Below are 27,406 nucleotides of genomic sequence, written 5' to 3'. Positions count from 1 at the left end.
AAGTCCTGTCTCCTAATTCCTCCACTGCTTCTCTTCATTGTGTGCAGTTAAAGACCATGAAGCCAGAAGAGTACAGGCTGATCATGCGGAATCTGGAGCTTCACTACCAGGACTTCATGCATGACAGCCAGGACTCGCAGCTCTTCGGCCCCGATGACCGCATGCAGGTCGAGGACGACTACACCAAGTCCACCCAGCATTTCGACAACCTGCTTCGCTCCATGGAGAAAGGTGAGATCTGATTTTAACAAACTGATTTTAATGATTCATAGTTTTACCGAGGTCAAGTGTGTAGCAACTGAACAGTATATAACTGTCAATTCACCTTTCAGGAATAATGGTTGTTAGGGTTAAAGGTGAGTGACTTAAAGCAAGCACAAACTACTGCTCACCAAACTAATATGTGTACACGCCTTCCAGCCTTTGATGGAATGTCCCAAAACACGTGTTTGTCTTTAGTCATGTGTGAGTGCACGTTGCTTTGATTTTCAATATGCATTTTTTTGTGGCAGCTCTGCACCAAGTAGAATATGTGTTCTGATTTTAGGTACTTGGGTAGTGCATATGTTGTGTATGCTATAGATATGGCTGGAGCTGCGTGTATTTTACACATCATATATGAAGAACTGCATGGAAGGTGTGACACAGGTGATCGAAAACATTACAGTGCAGCAGTACAGCATTATCTATTTGTGGACATGACATCTTAGGATGTGTCATATTAAAATTGAATTGAATGTTTCATACTAACAAGAATAGTTCAATTTCAGAGTGCTTTAATTTCACAGCCATTGCTGGTAGGTAGCGTAACAACAGCAGTGACTTTTGCGACTCGACATTCATGCAAAAGTATGGGATGAGTTTGACTATCGATAGTCTTTATTAGTCCCAGAGTTGGGAAATTCAAATATAGCCTTTTCAAAACGGATGATCTTTTCTATTCCTACGATTCTAAACTAATACAAATGTGTTCACAGGTCAACAGAATGAGACTCTGTGTAAGAACTACATCTCTGAGCTGAAGGACCTGCGTCTGCGTATAGAGGACTGCGAGGCTGGTACTGTGGCACGCATTCGCAAACCTGTGGAAAAAGAGCCTCTCAAAGAGTGTATTCAGAAGACCACAGAGCAGAAGGTACAGAGCTCAAATTTAAATGTGTTCTGTGCAGAAATGGCAATGAGGCATCAAATGAAACCAAAAATAGCTGTGCTGTGGTTAAAAGACGGATAGGTTTGTTGGATAGTTGACTAAATGTGTTATTGATGAGAAGCAAAAGTAGCTAACTGAACCAGAATCCATGCAGAAGGATGGAGTGGGGGTTGAATTAATGAATCGTTGCAGTAGGTTTAAAATGTGGAAACACAGCAGAGAATTAAAATCAATTTAAGTGCTTAACAGCTTATATGTAATTCAATGAGAGCTGGGATGCTGGCGTCAATCCAGCAGCTGTACAGCCCTGCTAGTAGGTGAAGTTCAGCTTAGGGCTTTGTGCAAAAATAAAAGTTTTGAGTTATTTGAGTTTGGTTGACACATAAAAATGGGGTTAAATTGTTAACGATGGCAGAAAACTTGCCATGTGCCTCTGGTTCCTGCTCTCCTCGAGCTTAGTTTAATTAAAATTTTAAATGTTCCTTTTTTTCTTTCAGTTGTTCATAGTCGGCTGGCTTGGATTTTTTTGGGTTTTTCTTTGTTCTTCATGCTTGTCTTCTCTGTTGTACAGAAAGTTCAGGGAGAACTTGACAGCCTTAAGAAGGACCTTGATAAGGTGTCTGTTAAGACACAAGAAGTCTTGGCCTCCCCTCAGCCTTCCACCTCAGCTCCTGTGCTGCGGTCAGAGCTCGACCTCACTGTACAGAAGATGGATCATGCCCACATTCTTTCCTCTGTTTATCTTGAGAAGTAAGTCCCTAATAACTGACTGCAAAGAGAAAATGTGCTGTTTTCTAGTGCACTTAGATCTCCTTAATTAATTAATTGCTCCTTGTCTCAGGCTAAAGACTGTGGAAATGGTCATCCGCAACACACAGGGTGCTGAAGGCGTTCTCAAGCAGTATGAGGACTGTCTGCGTGAAGTTCACACTGTGCCCAGTGATGTCAAGGAAGTAGAGACTTACAGAGCAAAGCTTAAGGTAAACAATACATGACTTATTTTCTTGCCAAGCCTCTTTTTACAGAAATCTTACTTATGTTACAAAGAACTATTCTCAATTGATTCTGTTTAAGAAATAGAAGTCACACTTTTAATAGTAGGTTTGCCCGGTTCTGATGTATTTACAGACTGTTTATTGGTGTTCTTTGTACAAAACCTGCAGAAAATGCGCACTGAAGCTGAGGGTGAACAGCCAGTGTTTGATTCCCTGGAAGAAGAACTGAAAAAAGCCTCTGCCGTGAGCGACAAGATGGCTCGTGTGCACAGCGAGCGCGACGTTGAGCTCGACCACTTCCGCCAGCAGCTGTCCAGCCTCCAGGATCGTTGGAAGGCCGTGTTCACCCAGATCGACCTTCGCCAGAGAGAGCTAGAGCAGCTCGGCCGCCAGCTCGGTTACTATCGTGAGAGCTATGATTGGCTAATCCGCTGGATTGCCGATGCTAAGCAAAGACAGGAGAAGATTCAGGCTGTGCCTATCACCGACAGCAAAACGCTGAAGGAGCAACTTGCCCAGGAGAAAGTATGTTCAACGATCTAATATTAGCACCATTATTTGCTTTATTTTCGAGTGAAACTGCTGAGATTAACTTTTATTTGAACCCTTTTCCTTTCAACACAGAAACTGCTGGAGGAGATCGAACAGAACAAAGACAAAGTTGATGAGTGTCAAAAATATGCTAAAGCATACATTGATACTATCAAGGCGAGCCTGAAATAACACTATTCTGCATATTTTTTCGATAAATCTTGCAGTTTAGAGCATTTACTGAAATAACCTGTAATGTGTTTCATGCTAATAGGACTATGAACTCCAACTGGTTGCCTACAAAGCTCAGGTGGAACCTCTTGTCTCGCCCCTCAAGAAAACCAAACTGGATTCAGCTTCTGACAACATTATTCAGGAGGTGAGTTTATGAGTACTGGAAATCATTACAGAAAAAAGGTAATTTTTTTTTTTAATTGAAGGTTAACTCTACCACTAACCACTGACCCTGTGAAAACAATATTCCTGAAGCTGTTGCATTTCTAAATGTTATTTTTTTCTCTCCTGTATCAGTATGTAACACTGAGGACCAGGTACAGCGAACTGATGACTCTGACTAGTCAGTACATCAAGTTCATCACAGACACGCAGCGCCGCCTGGACGACGACGAGGTGCGTGACAACTGGCCGAGGATCCCAAACAAACTAAATTCTATCTAACATTAACCTAACAAACCAATCAAACTGACATCTAACCAACACAGATGAGAAATTGCCAGTCACTGAACCACAGGCATGCAAGCACGCACTTTTCTTTGTGTGTTTTATGCACACACAAACCCATATATACATTATATTTAATGTACAGGTGACAAATAGATTCTTTACACTGGTTATGCGTGAAACATTGGCCTGCTGTAGCTGATATTTTTTCCAGTGAAATACACACGTAAGGCTAATATCTAATAGGGATTAGTTAAAATGGTATTTAAGGTTATTAAAAATACCAGAAAACAAACAGTGTATAAAGCTCATTCACCCACGTGGATGCAGTATGAAAGTAGATTTGTTAAGTTGGAGTGTTAGGTTCTCCATTTCCATCCATTCTGTGTGTTGTGTCATTTATAGACTTAGAACGAGGGGTTCTTTCTTTCACTCTTTTCAAGCTTCCTTTTTCTTCCTTCGCATTAATTCCCGAGGTCAAACCCAAAGTTCTGATCTAAGGTTCAACCTGGTTATCATGATCTTCAGCTCTCTTTCTTTTTCCACAGTAACACAACTTTAAAGTGTTACATTATTTTCTAACCCTGATGTTTTGTTTCCTTCTTTGCCTCTCTTAACTGCTTGCCAGTGCTTTGCCATGATGAATGCTTAACCTGTGCATTAAAGAGGTAAATTATTCAGTGTTTTTGGGGTACCTACCGACCCTATTACTTTCATCATCCTTTGTCTCTGTCAAACTCCATCGGACATTTTTTTCACTCCATTCTTTATATAAACACTGCAGCCATTCATACTGTCTCAAAGTCACTAATATTCTTACTAACAGCTCATCCTGTAAATTTACAACTTTTCCTGAAATTAACACAGCCATAAGCGAGCTTCCTAATATACACTGGGTTGACTTGAGCCTCTTATCATTGACTTCGCCTTTGCTTTCTCCATTTTGTCACAAATAGTGATTTAAAGAACCCCCAGTGCATTGGATAAGATTAAAAAAAAAGAGTGGTGATTTCTAACATTAAACTATTTCAACAAACCTCACTTAAGTTTTCTCACAAACTTTCAAATGCAGGAAACATGAGCATTAGAAGCTCGCCATAAATTCTATTCATGAGTGTGGTGAATCCATTTATAGTGCTAATTTAAACAGTTTAATTGATCCAATTTTATGGCACAGATTGACATAGTTCAGTTACAGCTACAGTCACATGCCATGTTTTTCTTGCTGTGTTGTGAAGTGATATTTTGTTCCCATACATTAATAGATCCACTGCCATCTGAATCGTTTTACTTGCATCGTGAATTTAACATGACTTTGATGAATGTGCATCTAATTTGCAACTAGTGAATGATCTTTTACTAAGCTAATTTTAACATTAACATTGCCTGGGTAATACAGTACATTTAGATGCTTGTTGCAGTGTGTGTTTTGGCTGTGATTACCACAGTACTTACAATTTTAATTCACACTGCTTCGAGCAGGTCAAATGTGATGTATTACCTTTAACCTGTCATGCTTGATTATAATCCTTTCTTTACCATTTGCTTCCACTAATGCAGAAAGCTGCAGAGAAACTCAAAGCAGAAGAGCGGAAAAAAATGGCCGAGATGCAGGCAGAGTTAGACAAACAGAAGCAGTTAGCTGAAGCTCACGCGAAGGCTATTGCCAAAGCTGAGAAAGAGGCTCAAGAGCTGAAGCTCAAAATGCAGGAAGAAGTAAGCAAGAGAGAAATTGCTGCTGTAGATGCAGAGAAGCAAAAGACCAACATCCAGCTGGAGCTGCAGGAGCTCAAAAATCTCTCAGAGCAGCAAATCAAGGACAAAAGTCAACAGGTAGATGAAGCGCTTCACAGCCGGACTAAGATCGAAGAGGAAATCCGCCTCATCAGGATCCAACTCGAGATAACACAAAAACAAAAGTATACCGCCGAATCTGAGCTCCAGCAGCTTCGCGATAGAGCGGCTGAAGCAGAAAAACTCAGAAAGCTTGCCCAAGATGAGGCTGAGAAGCTCCGTAAACAAGTAAGTGAAGAGACGCAGAAAAAGCGCCAGGCTGAAGAGGAACTCAAGCGCAAATCTGAGGCAGAGAAGGAAGCTGCTAAACAAAAGCAAAAAGCTCTGGAGGACCTTGAAAACCTCAGGATGCAGGCCGAGGAGGCTGAAAGACAAGTGAAGCAAGCAGAGATTGAAAAGGAAAAACAAATCAAGGTCGCTCATGAGGCTGCACAGCAAAGTGCTGCAGCTGAACTCCAGAGCAAGCACATGTCATTTGCGGAAAAGACCTCAAAGTTGGAGGAATCACTCAAGCAGGAGCATGGTGCTGTCCTTCAGCTGCAACAGGAAGCAGAACGCCTCAAGAAACAACAAGAAGACGCAGAAAATTCCAGAGAAGAGGCTGAAAAAGAGCTCGAGAAATGGAGGCAGAAGGCTAATGAGGCTCTTCGTCTGAGGTTGCAGGCCGAAGAAGAAGCTCACAAAAAGACCCTCGCTCAAGAGGAAGCTGAGAAACAAAAGGAGGAGGCAGAGCGTGAGGCTAAAAAGAGAGCCAAAGCCGAGGAGTCAGCCCTGAAGCAGAAAGAAATGGCTGAAGAAGAGCTTGAGAGGCAGAGGAAGATAGCCGACAGCACAGCCCAGCAGAAACTCACTGCCGAGCAGGAGCTCATTCGACTCAGGGCGGACTTTGACAACGCAGAACAGCAGAGATCCCTCCTTGAAGATGAACTTTACCGCCTGAAGAATGAAGTCGCTGCAGCTCAGCAACAAAGGAAGCAGCTAGAAGATGAGCTGGCCAAAGTTAGGAGTGAAATGGATATCCTCATTCAGCTGAAGACTAAGGCAGAAAAGGAGTCCATGTCTAATACAGAGAAGAGCAAGCAACTACTTGAGGCAGAAGCTGCCAAGATGAAGGACCTTGCTGAGGAGGCAAGCAGGCTTAGAGCCATTTCAGAGGAGGCTAAGCATCAGAGGCAGATTGCTGAGGAAGAGGCAGCTCGTCAGAGGGCAGAAGCTGAGAGAATTCTCAAAGAGAAGCTGGCTGCGATCAGTGAGGCCACTCGCTTAAAAACAGAGGCCGAAATTGCCCTGAAAGAGAAGGAGGCAGAAAATGAGAGACTCCGGAGGCAAGCTGAGGATGAGGCTTACCAGAGGAAAGCTCTTGAAGACCAGGCCAACCAGCACAAGCAAGAGATTGAGGAAAAGATTGTGCAACTCAAAAAATCCTCTGAGGCAGAAATGGAAAGACAGAAAGCCATAGTGGATGACACACTCAAACAGAGGCGAATTGTCGAAGAAGAAATCCGGATTCTTAAACTCAACTTTGAAAAGGCCTCATCTGGAAAACTGGATCTGGAGCTGGAACTGAACAAGCTGAAAAACATTGCAGATGAAACCCACCAAAGCAAGATCAGAGCCGAAGAGGAAGCAGAGAAACTGAGGAAGCTTGCCCTTGAGGAGGAGAAGAGGAGGAGGGAAGCAGAGGAAAAGGTGAAGAAGATTGCTGCTGCAGAGGAAGAGGCCGCCAGGCAGCGTAAGGCAGCCCTAGAAGAGCTTGAACGGCTGAGGAAGAAAGCAGAAGAAGCCAGAAAGCAGAAAGATGAGGCTGACAAAGAAGCTGAAAAACAGATTGTTGTGGCCCAACAGGCAGCCCACAAATGCAGTGCAGCAGAGCAACAGGTTCAAAGCGTCCTTGCCCAACAGATAGAAGACAGCATCACGCAGAAGAAGCTCAAGGAAGAGTATGAGAAAGCCAAGAAGCTGGCCAAAGAGGCCGAAGCTGCTAAGGAGAAAGCAGAAAGAGAGGCAGCTCTCCTTCGTCAGCAAGCAGAGGAGGCAGAACGGCAGAAAGCAGCCGCTGAGGAAGAAGCCGCAAACCAAGCCAAGGCTCAGGAAGATGCTGAGCGACTGAGGAAGGAAGCTGAATTTGAAGCTGCCAAACGAGCCCAAGCTGAGGCTGCAGCGCTCATGCAGAAGCAGCAAGCTGACGCTGAAATGGCAAAGCACAAAAAGCTGGCCGAGCAAACGTTAAAACAGAAGTTCCAAGTGGAGCAAGAGCTCACAAAGGTTAAGCTGAGGCTTGATGAAACTGATAAGCAAAAATCTGTCCTAGATGAAGAACTCCAGCGCCTCAAAGACGAGGTCGACGATGCCGTCAAACAAAGGGGCCAGGTGGAGGAGGAGCTGTTCAAAGTCAAGGTCCAGATGGAGGAACTGCTCAAACTGAAAAATAAAATTGAGGAGGAAAATCAGCGTCTGATTAAGAAGGACAAAGACAGCACACAAAAACTGCTTGCTGAAGAGGCTGAGAACATGAGAAAGCTTGCAGAGGACGCTGCTAGGCTTAGTGTGGAAGCGCAAGAGGCTGCACGCTTGAGACAAATTGCAGAAGATGACCTTAATCAGCAACGGGCACTTGCGGAAAAGATGCTCAAAGAGAAAATGCAAGCAATTCAAGAAGCATCTCGACTCAAGGCTGAAGCAGAAATGCTCCAGAAGCAGAAGGACTTGGCTCAGGAGCAGGCTCAGAAGCTGCTGGAGGATAAACAGTTAATGCAGCAGCGCCTGGAGGAGGAATCCGAGGAATATCACAAGTCACTGGAAGTAGAGCGAAAAAGGCAATTGGAGATCATGGCTGAAGCTGAAAGACTCAGACTTCAGGTTTCTCAGCTCAGTGAAGCCCAGGCCAGAGCTGAAGAAGAGGCTAAAAAATTCAAGAAACAAGCCGATACAGTTGCTGCCCGTCTTCACGAGACTGAAATTGCTACCCAAGAAAAAATGACTGTAGTGGAAAGACTGGAATTTGAGAGACTAAATACCAGCAAAGAGTCCGATGATTTACGCAAAGCTATTGCAGACCTAGAGAACGAGAAGGCTAGACTGAAAAAGGAGGCTGAAGAACGTCAAAATAAGTCTAAAGAGGTATTGTGTCAAAAATGGCATAACAGAGCAGCTTATGTCATTGTTAACTCTATCAAAAAGCTAACTCACTTCATTCTTAAAGTTTCCTCTGTTCCTTCCTTACACTAATCATATCACCATATTTTTTACTGAATATGATTTAATTTTTTTCACAGTGCACTGTGCTCATGCAGAAAACAACCTGAATGTGCAGCCGTATCATGCAATGTTGACATGCTTCATTTTTTCTTTCAGTTTCAAAACTCATTTATCCCTTAGCTTGTGACAAAATTAAAAACAAACATTATTATAAATACAGTTCGAAAACCAGATGAACTGTTCAGCAATTTGAGCAACAGAGGGAAATAGAGAAGATCTACACTAACTCGAGGGACAGTATAACCTTCATTGTGAATACTGTGTTGCCACTGCAGGCCAAGAGTACATCTGCCATAGAGCTGACTTAATATATGGAGCCCTGTATGTCCAGTCATAATAATTGTTTTTCAAGCCCCCCTCCCAAAAGAAAACCTCACAATAATAATGATATTGCAATATCTATAGAAATTCCCTATAGTTAGCAAGATTGGTCGCTTTGTCATTATTACCACCAAAAGCCCAGTATCCTAATAATTGTATTATCTATTTAAAAAGCTACCATAATAACTTGATAACAAACTAACTGATTGCTTAATAATCCACATTAAGTTTGTTAAACATATTTCCCATATACCGTGTTACTTTTTTAACAGCAGTCACCAAGAACAAACCGATCTGTTGTTTTGGAATTATAGTTTTGTCAGGTATATTTTATGAGTTTACATTGTTTACTCCAATTAGTAGGAGTATTTTTTGTAATATTTTTAAAGCCCCCTCACCTATGGTCATGAAATCTGGGTAATCACCAAGGGAGTAAGGTTGCGAATACAAGGGGGCGAAATGAGTTTTCTTCATAGGGCGACTGCACTGACGAGGATCTCTGGAATACTCTGCTTAGCCTGCTGCCACTGTGACCCAACTTAGAAGCACTGTGTCAGTTTCATGACTGGCAGTGGAATATCTAATACTGACTTTGATAAGTACAAGTAGCATCACAAAGCTTTGAGAAAAATAAAAGAGCATTGCCAGCATTTGGATAGATTCTAGAGGTCAGTTGTTATACACAGATTTCAATGTTATATGTACTAATGCAATTCTGTGCTTCACTTGTGTGAAATTATATTTATATTATAACAAAAGCGCGAGCAAAAAAAATAATCAGACCAAATAATTTTATTTCACAAGCGCAATTAAATTCCTCACGTTTAAATTCAACAACCTGTCAAGTAGAACTCAGTCGCGTGCATAAAGAAGCCGTCTTGCATGCGAGAGCTTTGCACAAATCAGAAAGTCACATTGTACAACAAGTCAAGTAATGTAACAAAAATAATGCTGTGTGAGTCCAGGTTTACACTTATTTTTCTCCCTGGAAACAGCATGCCAATTCAAAGAGGGGCAGCTACAGGAGATTCAACAACCCTAACCCTATCAACACAATTTAAAAACTGGTATATAAGTTGAAGTCCACACTTTCAACACAAGTTGAAATGGAGACACAGTGTGGCTGTATCTTGTTGCTATTAGTTGCTTAAATTGGTCATGTGTTTTGGACATGTCGGCACATCCGTCGACCACAGAGGGTTAATTATCAACAGTTACTGTTTGCAATGCAGTAGTGGAAACACCGACAACTGTCACTGTATTACTTTAATGTTGAAGAAATATTTTAAACCAGAGGGTTCTAAGGAAGGTTCTGAAGCCTCTGCACTGTTGTCTGTAAAACTGTAGAAGCATGTGCAAAGCAGACACTCTTACACGCACGATGGTACCTTTTGTGGGTGCAGCTACTAAGTTCTACGTCTGTGGGTTGCTGAATTTAAATGCGAGGAATTTACCTGCAATGAAATTATTTGCTCGGATCATTTTTATGCTCGCGCATTTGTTATGACATAAATATGTCAGATTAATCCTTAGAATGGCTCTCTCAACCTCCAAAATGTCAAAAACAAATTCTAACAGACGAATTCAACATTTTTTCAAAAACATGTTGAATCTCCTGTAGCTACCTCTCTTTGCTCTGAAATGGCATGCTGTTTCCAAGGGGAAAAAAGTGTAAACCTGCACATATTAGTACAGTAGCAGTATATGCGGCTATAGCCAAAAGCTATAGTTTCGAACTTTGGGGTGCTAATTGTCTTCCCAGCTGCTTCACACTTGGCTGCAAAGTACCTTAGCGCAAGGTCAATACAGCCAACAAAACCACATCATTTACAAAAAGCAGATATGAAATCCCGAGGCCACCAAGTTCTTTTTTGAAACTTGAATCAAACTCTCAAAGGCTGTTGCTCAGGTCAATGTATTACTTTTTAATTCCCCCCAACAGGTTCAGCCTCTATGGCCCCCTAGACACCCATGCAGATTTTCTATTAAAAATCTTTCCATTAAAACAATTGGTATGATATCAATAATAATTAAATATGATTAACATTTTTCAGTTCAGTTTTAGTGTTCTTTAAATGAGATGAATGAGATAAAAAAAAAAAAATTAGATCAGAGCTAACACATCGTTTCTGTAAAAACAAAAGCATCTCTTAGGGACCCCAAACTTTTGAACAACAGTGGGAGTTCTAGTGGATACACATGACCAGGGGTAACAGGTTACAACAAAATGTGTATCAGACATTAGATTCAGGTTTAGCTATGCTAATATGAAGTGACAACAGTTTTTACATAATCTTATTAAAATGGTAACTAAAAATAGATAGAAGAAGACGACTGGCTAAAAAATGATAACATAATCATGAAAAAACAGGAACGCACACATGTTCACATTATAATTTCATTTAGTATTTTGCGCCATTAGCATAAGCAGAGTGCATTGTATAAATTTGTTGCAATTATTAAACAGAACAAAATAAAAATAAAAAACGTAGTTCGGTGCCACAGCTGTGAACATATTGTAACTTATCTTTTTATGTTTTTTTTTTTCCATCAGATGGCTGATGCACAGCAGAAAAAAATTGAGCATGAGAAGACAGTCCTCCAGCAGACATTCATGACAGAAAAGGAGATGCTATTAAAGAAAGAGAAACTCATTGAAGATGAGAAAAAGAGGCTTGAGAGCCAGTTTGAAGAGGAAGTGAAAAAGGCCAAGGCTCTCAAAGATGAACAGGAACGCCAGAAACAGCAGATGGAGCAGGAGAAAAAGACACTCCAGGCTACCATGGATGCAGCCCTTAGTAAACAGAAAGAGGCTGAGGAAGAAATGCTTAGAAAGCAAAAAGAAATGCAAGAACTCGAGAGGCAGAGACTAGAGCAGGAAAGGATTCTGGCAGAAGAGAACCAGAAACTGCGTGAGAAGCTACAGCAGCTTGAGGATGCTCAAAAAGATCAGCACACTAGAGAAACTGTCCGTCACAAAGATGTTATCCATCTAACAACGATTGAGACAACAAATACAGTTTACAATGGTCAGAATGTTGGTGATGTGGTAGATGGTATAGACAAAAAGCTGGCTTTTGATGGCATCCGTGACAAAGTACCTGCAAGCAGACTTCATGAGCTTGGTGTCTTACCAAAGAAGGAGTTTGATAAACTGAAAAATGGTGAAACCACTGTTGAAGAGTTAGGCAAGACTGACAGTCTAAGAAACATTCTCAAAGGAAAGAATGCCATTGGTGGTGTTTTGACACCCTCCAATCAAAAAATGTCAATCTATCAAGCATCAAAAGAGAAGAAAATTACTCCCGGCACAGCCATGATCCTTCTTGAAGCACAAGCAGCCACAGGTTACATGTTAGAACCAATTAAGAACCAGAAACTTTCTGTTAATGCAGCTGTCAAGGAAGGACTGATTGGCCCAGAACTGCACAACAAAATGCTTTTAGCTGAGAGGGCTGTTGTTGGCTACAAGGATCCATACACTGGTGGAAAGATCTCAGTCTTTGAAGCCATGAAAAAGGGGCTAATAGAACACGATCATGCAATCAGAGTCCTTGAGGCTCAGCTTGCTACTGGTGGCATCATTGATCCAATCAACAGTCACCGTGTGCCCACTGAAACAGCCTATAAACAAGGACACTATGATGCAGAAATGAATAAGATCATGGAGAACCCATCAGATGACACAAAGGGATATTTTGACCCCAGCACTCAGGAACCTTTGACATATTCTGAGTTAATGGCAAGATGCACTACTGACCCTGAGACCAGTCTGTTACTCCTGCCAATCACAGACAAAGCTGCGCAGTGCTCTAGTATATATACAGAGGAAGAGACCAAAGATGTATTCGGCAAAACAACTGTGTCTGTACCATTTGGTAGATTCAAGGGAAAGACTGTCACGATCTGGGAGATAATCAACTCAGAATACTTTACAGAAGACCAGAAGAAGGACCTCCTCCGTCAGTACAAGACAGGCAAAATCACAATTGAAAAGATCATTAAGATTGTTATCACTGTTGCTGAGGAAAAAGAGAAGAAAAATGAAATTACCTTTGATGGTCTGAGAGCACCCGTGCCTGCTACTGACCTTCTGGAATCCAAAATCATTGATAAAGATCTGTACAACAAATTGCATAATGGCAACATGACTGTCAGTGAGGTGTCTCAAATGGAGCCTGTCCACAAAGCATTGAAGGGCACGAACTGTATTGCGGGTGTAGTCATTGACTCCTCTAAGGAGACAATGTCCTTCTATCAAGCCATGAAGAAGGACATGATGAGGCCCGGGCCTGCCTTGAACTTGCTTGAAGCCCAAGCAGGTACAGGCTACTTGGTCGACCCAGTTCACAATCAGAAGTATACTGTTGATGAAGCTGTCAAAGCAGGTGTTGTTGGTCCTGAGCTGCATGAAAAGCTTCTGTCTGCAGAAAGAGCTGTTACAGGCTACAGAGATCCATACACTGGAAAAGCTGTATCTCTATTCCAAGCAATGAAAAAAGATCTCATACCTAAAGAACAAGGACTCCGCTTACTCGATGCCCAAATGACAACTGGTGGCATCATAGATCCAGTAAAGAGCCATCGCATTCCTCATGATGTGGCTTGCAAGAGAAACTACTTTGATGATGAAATGAAGCAGGCTCTGAGTAATCCAAATGATGAAACTAAATGCTTCTTTGACCCCAACACAAAAGAAAATCTCACATACTCTCAGCTCTTTGACAGATGTGTCACTGACAAGAAAACTGGTCTGCGGGTCCTCCCTCTCTCTGATGAAGCAATCAATGCTAAGGAACAACCAGCATACACCGAAGCCCAGACCAAAGAGGCTATGACTCAGGCTACTGTAGAAGTTAACTCTGGACCATTTAAGGGCAGGAAAATGACCCTGTGGGAAATTATCTACTCTGAATACCTCACTGAGGAAGAGAGACTTGACCTGCTCAGACAGTTTAGGTCAGGAAAAATTACAATTGAAAAGATAATTAAGATTATCATCACAATTGTAGATGAGAAAGAAGCCAAGAAACAAGAACAGTCCAGCTTCAAGGGACTCAGAGCTCCTGTTCCAGCAGACTCCCTGTATGAGTCTAAAATCATTGACAAACCAACCTTTGACCTGCTTCAACAAGGCAAAACTACACCCAAGAAAGTCAGTGAAAATCCCAATGTCAGTAAATACCTCCAGGGCTCTAGTAGCATTGCTGGACTCTACCTGGAACCAACAAAAGAGAAACTCAGCATTTATCAAGCTATGAAGAAAAAGCTTCTCCGCCATAACACTGGCCTTTCACTTCTCGAGGCTCAGGCTGCAAGTGGGTTCATTGTAGATCCTGTAAGAAACCAATGCCTGTCAGTAGATGAAGCAGTAAAGTCAGGAGTTGTTGGTCCAGAGTTACATGAAAAACTCCTCTCTGCAGAAAAAGCTGTCACTGGTTACAAAGATCCATTCACAGGCCACAAAATCTCCCTCTTTGAAGCAATGCAGAAAGATCTAATCTTAAAGGAACATGCGATGCCCCTATTGGAGGCCCAGATTGTGAGTGGAGGAATTATTGACCCTGTAAAAAGCCATCGTGTCCCCACTGATGTTGCATATCAGAAGAACATTTTGAGCAGAGATATTGCCAAGACCCTCTCTGAACCATGTGATGAAAACAAAGTTTTCTCTGACCCAGAAACTGATGACACTATAACCTACAGACAACTTAAAGACAAATGCCAAAAAGATAAAGACACCGGCCTGTACATGCTCTCACTCTCCAAGCCGCAGTCTCCAACTGTTGTAGAGAAGACATACCTCTACACAGAGGAGCAAACACAGAGTGAGCTGTCCAGTACCCAGCTTGACATTCCTATTGAGGGGCTTGCTGATAAACCCATGAATCTCTGGGATATCATGAACTCAAATTTGCTTCCAGAGCAAGAGAGGCAGAAGCTCCTAGATGAATATCGCTCTGGTAAAATCACTAAAGAGCGGATGATCATCATCATTATTGAGATCATGGAGCAAAGAGAGATCATCAGAAATGATAGTCCACTGTCATATATGACTATAAGGAGAAGGATAACTATTGAGGAGCTCTACAATGCTCGCATCATTGATTTGGAAACATACAACCTTCTTAAACAGGGCAAGAGAGACATCCGTAACATAATGGAGTTGACAAGTGTAAAGCAGTATCTTTATGGGACAGGCTGTGTCGCAGGCGTCACAACAGACTCGACCTCCAAGCTAAGCATATACCAAGCAATGAAGAGAGGTTTTATTAAACCAGAAATAGGCCTCACCCTCCTAGAAGCCCAAGCTGCTACAGGATTCATTGTTGATCCACTGAAGAACGAAACGCTCACTGTTGATGAAGCTGTCCGTAAGGGTGTTGTTGGCCCTGAGATCCATGATAAACTTCTTTCAGCTGAAAGAGCTGTCACAGGATACAAAGATCCCTACAGTGGAAAAATCATAGCACTTTTCCAGGCCATGAAAAAGGATCTCGTTCCAGAGGATTATGCTCTCAAAATGTTGGAGGCACAAACTGCCACTGGTGGTATTATTGATCCTGAATTCCAGTTCCACCTGCCAACAGATGTCGCTATGCAAAGAGGCTATATCAACAAGGAAACCAATGAGAAACTGAATGATGATGTGAAAGGATTCATTGATCCTGTCACTGATGAGAAACTGTCTTATGCACAGCTACTCAAACGATGCAAGTTGGATGGTGGATTGCGCCTGCTTTCATTGGGAGACCAGCGGCTGACATTCAAGGGTCTGAGAAAACAAATCACAATTGAGGAGTTGATTCGCTCACAAATCATTGATCAGCAGACCGTCACTGACCTGAATGAAGGTCTTGTTTCAGTAGAGGAGATTAGTAATAGGCTATCAAGGTACCTGCAGGGCACAGGCTGTATTGCTGGTGTATTTTTGGAGTCCACAAAGGAACGGCTGTCAATTTACCAGGCTATGAAGAAGAACATGATTAGGCCAGGCACTGCATTTGAACTCCTTGAGTCCCAGGCAGCCACAGGATATGTTATCGATCCAATCAAAAACCTCAAACTGACTGTCAATGAAGCAGTAAAGATGGGAATAGTAGGCCCAGAATTCAAAGACAAGCTTCTCTCTGCTGAGCGTGCAGTAACAGGATATAGAGATCCTTATACAGGCAAGACAATCTCTTTGTTCCAGGCCATGAAGAAAGGGCTTATCCTAAAAGATCATGGTATCCGTCTACTCGAAGCTCAGATTGCCACTGGCGGAATAATTGACCCGGAGGAAAGCCACCGTCTGCCAGTTGAGGTGGCTTACAATCGTGGCTTCTTCGATGAGGAAATGAATGAGATACTGACAGATCCATCTGATGATACCAAAGGCTTTTTTGATCCCAACACTGAGGAAAACCTAACCTACCTCCAGCTGATGGAGAGGTGTATCACTGATCCTGACACCGGCCTGGTGCTTCTGCTACTCAAAGAGAAGAAGCGGGAAAGAAAGACCTCTTCCAAATCCTCAGTACGTAAACGCAGAGTTGTCATTGTAGATCCAGAGACTGGCAAAGAAATGACTGTGTATGAGGCCTACCGCAAGGGGCTCATTGACCACCAAACCTACCTGGAGCTTGCTGAGCAGGAGTGTGAATGGGAAGAAATCACAATGACTTCTTCTGATGGCACTGTAAAATCCGTCATTATTGACAGGAAGTCAGGAAGACAGTATGATGTTGATGACGCTATTGCACGTGGCTTTATTGACCAGAAGGCTCTTGAAACATACCGAGCTGGAAACCTGTCCATCACAGAGTTTGCTGACTTGCTTTCTGGAAACATGGGAGGCTTCCGTTCACGATCATCCTCATTTGGTTCTACCACTGGTTCCACTTACTCCTCTTCAATGAGCCCCCTACCATCAATTAAACCACCTGCAGTCATATGGAATGACCCAACAGAGGAGACTGGCCCTGTAGCAGGAATATTAGACATAGACACATTGGAAAAAGTGTCTGTCACTGAGGCAATCCACAGAAATCTGGTAGATAACATCACTGGTCAAAGACTGTTGGAGGCCCAGGCATGTACAGGTGGAATAATTGACCCCACAAGTGGAGAGAGATACTCAATTGCAGAGGCCACAGAAAAAGGTCTTGTGGACAAAATCATGGTTGATCGTCTGAACCTGGCTCAAAAAGCATTCAATGGATTTGAAGACCCCAGAACTAAAGTGAAGATGTCTGCCTCCCAGGCGTTGAAAAAGGGCTGGCTGTATTATGAGGCTGGTCAGCGTTTCCTTGAGGTCCAATATCTAACTGGTGGACTCATTGAGCCTGATGTTGAGGGCAGGGTGTCAATAGATGAATCCATTAGGAAGGGTACGATCGATGCTCGCACTGCCCAGAAACTGAGGGATGTCGGTGCCTATTCTAAATATCTGACCTGCCCAAAAACCAAACTGAAAATCTCCTTCAAAGATGCCATGGACAAAAGTATGGTTGAGGAAGGCTCCGGCTTAAGGCTTCTGGAAGCCTCTTCCCAGTCTAGCAAAGGCCTTTACAGTCCCTACAATGCTAGTGGCTCTGGATCGGCTTATGGCTCCCGGAGTGGCTCAAGAACCGGATCCCGATCAGGCTCCAGGAGAGGCAGTATTGATGCTGGCTCTGGCTTTAGCATGAACTTCTCATCTTCCTCCTTTACATCTTCTTCTGGCTACAGCCGCAGATTCTAGATTTTATATATTGACTAGAAACCAGCAGTACTAATGCACTTTACAGTTGCATTTCTAACAGGAAATAAATTGTTAAAGTAACAGAAAATATAATTTATTTGTTCTTCCCTGCATGTGGCCAAAACAAGAATTGTCTAGGTTATTACTTTTTCATATAACATCAGTCTAAACATGCGCTCTAGATGTAGAAACATAACCAGGCATTGCAAAATATATAAAATATTCATATCTTCTGGTACAGATGACAAAGTGAGTTTATATTTTTCAAAGCAAAGCATGCCTTTTCTGCTGTTTGAGTTTATAGTTTTTATATAACACAATTCAAAAGATGTATACTTTATACTTTCTGAAACTAATATATACTTCCTGTATATCAAACAGAAATATTTCTTGAATATTTCATGTTTCCTTAGAAATTTTGTTTATTTTTTATCTTTTTCAACAGTACTGGTAAAGAGATACCAAATGTTAACATAATTCTAATGTTTTTAACTAAAATATTTGGATGCATTTAAAATTCCTGAATGTTTGTAAAGAGTATGCACAGAGTATGTGTTAATTTTTTAATGTTACAAATTGTCTGGGTTACTGCATTATGCACCCAGTAACTTGCAGCACAGAATACATCTGCGACACTACACAAAGAGACACTATAGGAATGCAACAAGTTCCACAATTAAATCCATGTACACTGTTCTGAAATCAGTTTTAGATCTGTCATTACTTTGCTTTTACACCCATTTATATTCAGTATGTCTTTTCATCTTTTGAGTTAACTGCACCATTGTTTTACACACTGCTCATAACCATCATCACTCAAGTGCTCCCACTAAATCCCAAGATGATGTCAGACTCGATCCCGATCCCCTCCACAGACCTGCTCCTGTTATTTTGATTCTTGTAAGTTGAATTTATTATTTGTATTTGTTTTTCTTTCGTTGCCCATTTTCTTCTGTTTGTTTTGATCACAACTAATAGCCAGTCCCAAACACTGCCTTTGGTGTCATTTCACTTGTCAACTTTCTCTGTTTATTCTCATTATTGTTGTTTTTCACCATCTTCCTTGTTTTTTGACAGCTGCCTCAGTCACTCAGAATCCAACATCTGGTCACATGTACTCAACTGGCTGGAGAATACGATCTTCTAACCTTGGATGGATCTGTGAGTCCATGCCAGCCTCATGCTGTAACACAGGTACAGAGCATAATTGCATCATTGTTTTTCAAAGATTAAGCTTTGTTTCATCAAGATTTGTTTTGCAGTATTCATTTCATTGCTTTCTTTTTAATTTCTCGCTGCATTGTTTGGTTTATTTTGATTACATAGTTTTTTTCCTTTTGCTTCTAGATACCATTGAGTATGTCCTTTCTTCCATTGTACATCACTGTTGAAGGAAGCTGAGGCTGAGTCAACATCATCTTGGGAAGCCTTTCTAGGAACACTTCATTTATTACCATTTGCCATGTATTTATTACTTGAATGCTAATACTGATATTTATGTTATATCCTGGCATTTTTAGAGAAAAGCCACTCAGAATAAAAACATTTATGTGTACATTTCAATCGAAACAATACATCTAGACTTTTTTTTTGCTATTCCTGACTACATATCCAGTTCAACTGAAGTACCTATGAAAGTAATTTAGAGAACTGAGATATTGATTCAGCACCACATTGCATGAATTTATGTTTTTTCAAATTAATTCCTTTCTTTTGCCTTTTTTTTGCTGCAAATTTCCTTTTTTGCAGATTCAAAGACAGCACAAAGAATAATTGTGCTTAGTTATTTTCTCAAATGACCTATTTCTGTTATGCATCTTTAAAGTTTTACTGCTGTAAATCTTTTTGTTTTCATGATGGTTTTGATATTATGAATGTCTTGCATGTTTTACTAACTTTTTAAAGGATATTGGGGGGGAAAAATGTTGGTGTAAAATAAAAGCAACTTCAGTAAGTGTTAAGTGTGCCAATTTAAGTTTCAGCAATATATAAAACGACAAACTAACTGGTTGGATTTTGTTATGGGGCAGATGTTGCTTCAGCGACATGGCAAAAAAACCTCTTGTATGTGAACTTAACACTATGTTGTAAATAAACGTGCTCTGAAGAAGCATTCTTGTCATTTGTATATCAGTACCCAGTTTTTTAAGAGTACTTTTTCACTGCTTCTGCCTCAGTTTACATTAATATAAATACTACGTTAATATTTGATTAAATAAGTATGTATTCTATATAGAACAATTGCTTTAATACGCCTGTAGATGTGATATAATACTATTACCTATGTGATATGATACTATTACCTGAAACAAGTACCTTATCACTGATAGAAGAGAAGGAAAAAATAAATAACAGTCAACCACATGAGGGCAGTGTTAGACAGACCTACTTTCTGCAAGGAAGCAGCTCAGTCAGGTGAAAGCGCCACAGGTCCAACTCCTGCTCTGCCCTAAACCCACTGTTTATTCTGTTTATCACATAAGTGAGTTTCTGTCATTAGGCATTTCACGACTAATTACAGTCAATTTTCTATACAATTTCTATTTTTCTAGCTTTTCATAAATCAGAGTGAAAAGACCCCAGAATGGGGTTTCTGAATTCAGGGTATGCATGTTTGTTTACACCCAAAGTCCTTCACACTACATGCATACAGATGTTTGCTCTGTGTGCCAACATTAGCCAGTGGGTTTGATGGAAGAGCCTGCCAACAGAAGCTCCGGGGCATTCACCACCCTGAATTCTTCACTTAGCTCCCTTGACTACTCTGAATTGACCCCAACTCTCCCTGCGTTTGATGAGCGGGAGGTAAGCACACAGAGAGAAATAAAACCCACTGTATACAGAATGCTATAAAATAATGAATTGCTCCATTAACAGTCTCAGCTAAAGCAGAGAGACTGGAACAGGGATCATTTTGTATATTTTACCCACTGGTTTCTTGCAGGATAAAGGCTGCTACTTGTTTGGATCACCAGGAGCTACTTCACAGGATCAGAGCTATGGGTATGCTACTGTAAACGAATTTAAAAGCAAAAGGAATGAATGAAATACTCTGGACCACAACAGATAACAATCTAGGCACATTAAAAGAAAAAAGAATGACTGCCAGATTGACAGCGGCCACCAACAGCCTGTGACAACGGTCATTTGTAGCAGCTTTGTGGACCAGTGCATTTCCATTTGTCACAGACACAAAGACAGGGTCTTGAATTGTGTAGTAAGCACTAAGTGTAAAGCATCTGATTGGAACATAGTTAAACAAGAAAACCAAAGTTCCAGCCCAGCAGACAGAGAGAGCACATGCCTTCCTAGTGATCTATTTTGGAAAGTTTTTAAACCAAGAAATCCTGATACTATATCTGTGTAGCTGTAATTTCATTATAATAACAGTAACACATAAGTAGCAATAAAATGATGAGCCACAAACAGCAGTGTATTGTGTCATTATCAGGATATAGCAAAATGAATACTGTTATTAGCATGAAAAAGTATAACCAACCAAGACAGGCCATCAGTTCACACACACCAGTAAAAGTAGTCATAAAACTGCAAAAAAAAGAAAAAAAAAAAAGATCTGGCAGGTCTGTATATGAATATTTAAATATTACCAATGAATAACTGTATTTACTTATGAATATTAATGATGTTAGCTGTTTGAGTGCTGTGTTTGCAATCATTAGTTCATTTAGTACAATCCTTATGTGCATGATTCTAAATTACAGTGGTAATAGTATTTGACTAAAATGTGATCAATGCAACGTTTTCTCCTGTTCTTCTCTGATTCAGCAGGGAAATAGAGGACATGAGCCAATGGCAGTGTGAATTCAGGGGTCAAATCAGAGCACTGAGACAGTGGCTCAAGAGCATGGAGATGAGGCTACCTCCTTTGGACCCCAGGGTCAGTTTGCCTTACTGTGTGTGTGTCTGCTTGCATGCTGTTGCCTGCATTCTAAAGTTCATCGTATGACACGGGCTGGTGAAAAAATGCACCTCTGCGTATGTTTATACTGTGTTAATATCCCAGTGAGTTGAACACTGTGATGCTCATTAGATGCCACTGGTATCTCACAGATAGTGAAGCAAGTAGGTTCACTTCTGGGAGCTCTGTGCTGAGCAGCAAAAGTGTGTAATTGCACAATAGCAGTTAAATGTAATGTATAGTGACTATTTGCAGGTCTGAAGGACACCTTGTATGTAACTTTGAGACATCAGTGACAAAAGAGCAGTATTTGATTTCCAGGGAAGAAGAAAAAAAGAGGTGTTTGGCACTTTTATAAAGGGGAAAAAATAGTATATTTAATTAATTGATGTTGTTATTAAAATCTGTAGCATCTTTGAGCTTCCTGCCAAGCAAGTCTACATAATTAAAATCCATCTGTCGTGCCTCTGCTTCCTTTTCTCTCTCCCTGACTCCCTGTTTATGCCAGCTACAGTACTTTTACAAAAATATGTTTTGGATTCCATTTTTAATCACACATGAAAACAATTCAGCAATGCTACTTTATTATCAGGTCACAAGATTAGAATAAAAAAAAATCTACTCTCATTCTACTTTCATTTATTAGTTCAGTGCAGTTTGAGCTGCACTAATCTCTCCCTGCTAAATGATTGCTATGACAATGCTAATGTTTAGCAAGCTTACGAAGGGTATTGTGATTTTGTTAGCATATTATCATGCACATGAACAAGAAATACAAGGTGAGGACTTTTATTTCATTGCTCAAGAAGAGACACTCGTGGAAGTCAAATAAATTAATCTTTTGTCCTGCCTCCCTCTCGGCACCCCCAACCAATCACGGCAGACGGCTGCCCCTCCCTGAGCCTGGTTCTGCAGAATAGAATAGAATAGAATAGCCTTTATTGTCATTGTACAGAGTACAACGAAATTGGAGTGCCACTCCCTTGGTGCAAGTTTCAATAATAAATATAAATGTAAAATATAAAAAGTACAAAAAAAACAATCGTAAGTACTCAAACAATAGTATGTACAATATATACAGGATAGCAGCATTAATATAATGACAGTGACGGTATGGAATAGGTTCAATTGTTTTTGTGCTTATTTACTACGGTGATAGCTCTGGGAAAGAAGCTATCCCTGAATCTGTTTGTCCTGGTTTTATGTGACCTGTACCGTCGGCCTGACGGTAATAGTTCAAACAGTTGGTTGCTGGGGTGAGAGTGGTCCTTGATGATATTGCCAGCTCTGCTGAGGTACCGAGAGTTTGCAGTGACCTCCAGGCTGGGCAGAGAGCAGCCAGTGATCTTCTGGGCTGTGTTGATGACCCTCTGCAGTACTTTCCTGTCTGCAGCTGAGCACCCTGCATACCATGTTGTTATGCCGTACGTTAGGATGCTCTCTATGGTGGCTCTGTAAAATGTCACCAGCAGCCTCTCCTCCAGGTTGTTCCTCCTGAGCACTCTCAGAAAGTGGAGACGCTGCTGGGCCTTTTTAACCACCGCCGTGGTATTTGCAGTCCAGGAGAGGTCATCAGATATCTGCACGCCCAGAAACCTCATGGAGTGTACCCTCTCCACACAGTTCCCGTGAATGTAAAGTGGGGCCGGGTCTGCTCTGCCCTTCCTGAAGTCCAAGATAAGTTCTTTAGTTTTCGTGGTGTTCAGTTGGAGGTTGTTAACTGAACACCACTCAGTCAGTCTGTTGACCTCATCTCTGTAGTCCGACTCATCCCCCCTTGAGATGAGTCCAACCACTGTGGTGTCATCCGCGAACTTTATGATGGTGTTTGAGAGATGGGTAGGGGAGCAGTCGGATGTGTAGAGCATAAACAGGAGGGGACTCAAAACACATCCTTGTGGAGACCCGGTGCTGAGTGTGATGGTGCTGGACCGGTGGGGGCCGAGTCTGACAGACTGTGGTCTATTTGTCAGGAAGTCCTTGATCCAGAGGCAGATGGGGGTGGAGAGTCCCAGGTGAGACAGTTTCTGGACCAGGATCTCCGGGATGATATGATTGAATGCTGAGCTGAAGTCCAGAAAGAGCATTCTCACATAGCTTCCTCGGTGCTCCAGGTGACTCAGCGCAGTGTGGAGCGCTATGGTGATAGCGTCCTCGGTGGAACGATTTGTCCTGTAGGCAAATTGGTGGGGGTCCAGAGTGGGAGGCAGACCGGCCCTGATGTGCTGACAGACCAGTCTCTCAAAGCACTTCATCACTACAGGCGTAAGTGCAACAGGCCTGTAGTCATTTGGGCTGGCCACAGCTGTCTTCTTGGCGATGGGGATGATAGTGGAGGTTTTGAGGCAGGGCGGGACGGTGTTTGATGACAAGGAAAGGTTGAAGATTTTAGTGAAGACTCCGGTCAGTTCGTCAGCACATGCTCTGAGAACCTTTCCATGTATTCCATCAGGACCTGCCGCCTTCCTGGGATTCACTGACCTTAGAACACACCTCACTTGGTGCTCCCTAAGTGTTAGTGTGCCAGTGCTGGGGGCGGGTGGAAGTGGTGTGGCAGCTGAGGGCTTGGTCGTCTCAAAGCGGGCGAAGAAACGGTTTAGATCCTCAGCCAGTGAGGCATCAGTCCTAGATGTTGCCTGGTTATTGCTTCTGTAGTTGGTAATGTGATTGATCCCCTGCCACATTTTTCTGGGGTCGTTGTCAGCAAAGTGATCTTCAATCCTCCTCCTATAGGCAGCCTTAGCTTTCCTGATGCCTCTACTCAGGTCTGCCCTGGCCGCCCTATACGCAGCCCTGTCCCCTGACTTGAAGGCAGTGTTGCGGCTTTTTAGGAGATTTTTTTAGGAGGTTTCCTCCTGTTAAAACTGTTAAAAGGGGTTTTTCCTCCTCACTGTCACCAAGTGCTTGCTCTTAGAGGGTCATTTGATTGTTGGGGTTTTCTCTGTTTTATTCTACGGTTTTTACTTTACAATATAAAGCACCTTGTGCTATATAAATATAATTGTATTAGATTAATAAATAATAATAAAAAAAATTATAATAATTAATAAATTGAAGTTGTAGCGGCCGGCAACTACGTGAGTAGGCAGAAAATGAGAGATTCAGTTCTGTCCATACTTACACAAGCAATCAACTCCCCCCAAGGTCAGAGAGACACTCCCATGCATGAACATCATTTTTATTGTTTATCACTATCAATTGTGTTGTCACTCAATGTTGTGCCCTTTTCCCTCATTATTGTCTATCACTCTCATGTAATGTCACTCTGTCTTTATGTCTTCTACTTCAGCTGCTCAATTTCCTAATGGAGATTAGGCTCCGTTTTAACAATAGTATACTGGATCCTGTAAACGATGTGGAGACTAAGAGAGCAAAGAAATCAAAGGGAAGCTAAACCAATGACTCATGCAAGTCACTATACTGAGACCTTTGAGTGTACTGAAAGAGAGGAGCAGGAGTGTGGAAGTTTGTCAAAATACTCAGAGGGCCACTGAGGTGGTCCTCGTCCCCTCCTGCAGAGAGACTTCTTTAGACCACAGGAGGACAGAGGGGCTGGGGAATCAGACCCTATTGTGCCTGGCCTGGACAACCGGGCTAGAGAAGTGCTTGGCACTGGAGGCCCTCTGCACACATGAGCGAACACATTGAAAAGACATCAGACTCAGATGGGAGGAAGAGGCAAGGGGGCAGGAAAAAAAAGAAAAGAAAGGAAAGCAGGATTTTTACGGTAAAAGCATTCAGATCTAACTAAGTGGGCATTTACTGAACACAATTAGATTTAGTCATACAACCAAATTTTTTACAAATATTTATAAATGCAACTTGTCGCAACCGAACCCAGTTACAGTTAGCCAGTTACAACCAGGCTTACTAACTGGGTTACTGGTGATTGAGAAAATTGCAAGATAATAATCAAAAAACCAAACAAGTATTAGAAAAATGCAGGTCATAGTGGAATGCCATTTTGCTCTTCAAATGTTGGACTCTCTCTTGCTTTTATCGATAAATGTTAATGCTATTAAAATGTAAGGGTTTCCTTTCAGTCTAGCTGCCCATGAAGTTTGTCATGTTTCCATCAACTGTTACTTTTTAGTCAAATTACTTCAGTTTTATACAACTATAAGAGACCATGTATGGCTAAACTCTAAATGTGAATCTAAATTTGCTAATTTACTATTTCTGCTTGTCTCACAGCATTTTGTGCTTTATTATCACTTAAATAATTAATTCAGCTTTGAATAAAGGAACATTTTCATTTTGGTTACCCTATTGTCCAGTAAATGAAAGCTATCCCTGCTCATAACATTAACATATTACGACTCTGTGGGGTACAAGGAAGGCACGGTAATATTTCATGTGATTATTCCTAGTGAGGGGTGACTGCACCTTTTCAATCATCTGTGAATCGGTTGCACACAAGGATTAAGAGGTGTTTGATTTGATTGATTTAGTCTGGGCATGGGTTTCACAGTCCTGACTGAATTTTCAAGGCATTGATTAACTGAAAAGGAACAGAATAAACCTGTACGTATATCTTTTGTTTTTTAAAACAGAAGCTCTTTTTAGTTATTCATTCTTCAGACATTTTACATTTTGTGTCTGAAAGCGGCTACCGTTTCCTTGGGGACCAACGTTAAAGATACGGCGCCACATCTTATCGCATAGCTGGAAGGTTTTGGTGAGCTTCAGCCTTTTTTATTTTTCATACTTCCAATGGCTGAGACATAGCTTGCATTATTTATATTAATGTAGAGCATGAATTTTATACATATCTGGATTTAAAATGATTAAAAATAAACAAATACAATTGCAATTGAAATACAAAAACACAAACATTACTTTAGGAAATATTACAGATCAGAAAAAGGAAAAAACATATAAAGACATCCCGTGTACGCTTCACAATCTGCAGAGCAGACATCAAGAGTTACTGGCCGTCCATGACAAAGTACAACAAACAAAAAATGACAAGGAAAAGAAAGTTTGAGAAGGAAAATATGAGGAACTGGAAGAAAAGCATGAGGAAAAGCAATAAAAATTAGAAAAACTGGAGAAAAAGTGTAAAAACCTTGAGGTGCAGCATGAAGAGCTTTTCCAAGAGATGACAAAGCTCACAGCACAGAACAAAGATCTGCAGGAAGTGTGCCTGAAAAAGAAGAAAAAGCACTTCAAGTTTTTCCAGAAGAAAGACTCTGTTGCTTCTACAATTCAGCTGGACAAGAGTTGCCCAACAGGGGCAAATCATACAATAAATGACGCAAATAAATTCACGGTGCTTCAGGGTCTTATTCAATCTCAGTGTTGTTTAGAAAACTCAAAGACACAAGAAAGAAGCATCATTCAGATTAGCCGCATATTAACTTAAAATCTGATGCAGCCGTCCAACACAATCTCAGTCTCCATGTCTTCTCTAGGGAAAATAATTATTTAATCTTCAAAAGGAAACATAGTGAAGCTTTAGTCTGAACCCCAGCGAGAGAAATAAATAAAGGAGTGAAATAAAGGAGTGTCTTTTATCTGTACCATTCCTTTATCATACTGCATCCGACCACAGACCTTTGTCATGGTAATGCTGTTAGTCTGCTGCACTGCTGGTTCCAGTCTGGCCTGAGGGACTTGTTAGTTAGCAGCATGAATAAGGACATCCCTTGGCATCCCCTCCGCCACAATACAGACCCTTCTCCAAAGCAGAGGAGAGAGTTACACACCTGCTCCTTAACACAAAACAAGCAATGAAGCATCTTACTCTGTTTTCCCATGAACTCTCAATTACGCCTTAAGCTTTAAATTGGACACTGTAAATTATGAATGTGATAAAAATCTAAATGGAATTTGTGCATCTGTTTCTTACAGTCCAGAGAAACCTGAACATAGTTGGTAGTAGTATTTTGGCAGTCGTAACAAGTTATTTGCTAACATTGATGCCATGATCAGGCTTTGTGCAGGCAGGATGAGGACCCAAACGCAAACTCACAGAAAAAAAACAGGACTGAACTCAAAATACAGCTTTATTTCTGACAAAAGATAACGGC

General features: G+C 41.4%; 1 protein-coding gene and 1 long non-coding RNA gene across 22 annotated transcripts in view; one reads left to right on the top strand and one right to left on the bottom strand.

The window, feature by feature from the left end:
• plecb (plectin b) overlaps positions 1-19,565 on the top strand; it is a 131,621-nt gene extending 112,056 nt beyond the window's left edge. For 14 of the 21 annotated variants that reach the window (XM_076889842.1, XM_076889841.1, XM_076889844.1 and 11 more), the window contains 13 exons: positions 48-231; positions 333-356; positions 978-1,135; positions 1,722-1,900; positions 1,992-2,130; positions 2,314-2,670; positions 2,770-2,853; positions 2,951-3,055; positions 3,208-3,306; positions 4,918-8,271; positions 11,285-18,355; positions 18,533-18,649; positions 18,803-19,565. In XM_076889842.1, the coding sequence (XP_076745957.1) occupies positions 48-231; positions 333-356; positions 978-1,135; positions 1,722-1,900; positions 1,992-2,130; positions 2,314-2,670; positions 2,770-2,853; positions 2,951-3,055; positions 3,208-3,306; positions 4,918-8,271; positions 11,285-17,455 (10,854 nt within the window). In that variant the 3' untranslated portion in view covers positions 17,456-18,355; positions 18,533-18,649; positions 18,803-19,565. The remainder of the gene's footprint in view (positions 1-47; positions 232-332; positions 357-977; positions 1,136-1,721; positions 1,901-1,991; positions 2,131-2,313; positions 2,671-2,769; positions 2,854-2,950; positions 3,056-3,207; positions 3,307-4,917; positions 8,272-11,284; positions 18,356-18,532; positions 18,650-18,802) is intronic. The other 7 variants (XM_012923456.5, XM_004566778.6, XM_076889838.1 and 4 more) reach the window with 3 other exon arrangements.
• A 2,590-nt stretch (positions 19,566-22,155) lies between these two features.
• On the bottom strand, positions 22,156-27,063 carry LOC143421056 (uncharacterized). The gene is made up of 3 exons (XR_013100786.1): positions 26,931-27,063; positions 26,443-26,520; positions 22,156-22,283 (listed from the first exon to the last, which is right to left on the bottom strand). It is a non-coding gene; the product is annotated as an uncharacterized LOC143421056 (long non-coding RNA).
• Between the last annotated feature and the right edge of the window lie 343 nt (positions 27,064-27,406).

This window comes from Maylandia zebra, linkage group LG11, assembly GCF_041146795.1.
Source record: "Maylandia zebra isolate NMK-2024a linkage group LG11, Mzebra_GT3a, whole genome shotgun sequence".
Lineage (NCBI taxonomy): Eukaryota > Metazoa > Chordata > Actinopteri > Cichliformes > Cichlidae > Maylandia > Maylandia zebra.
This window is presented reverse-complemented; position numbering and strand designations above follow the sequence as displayed.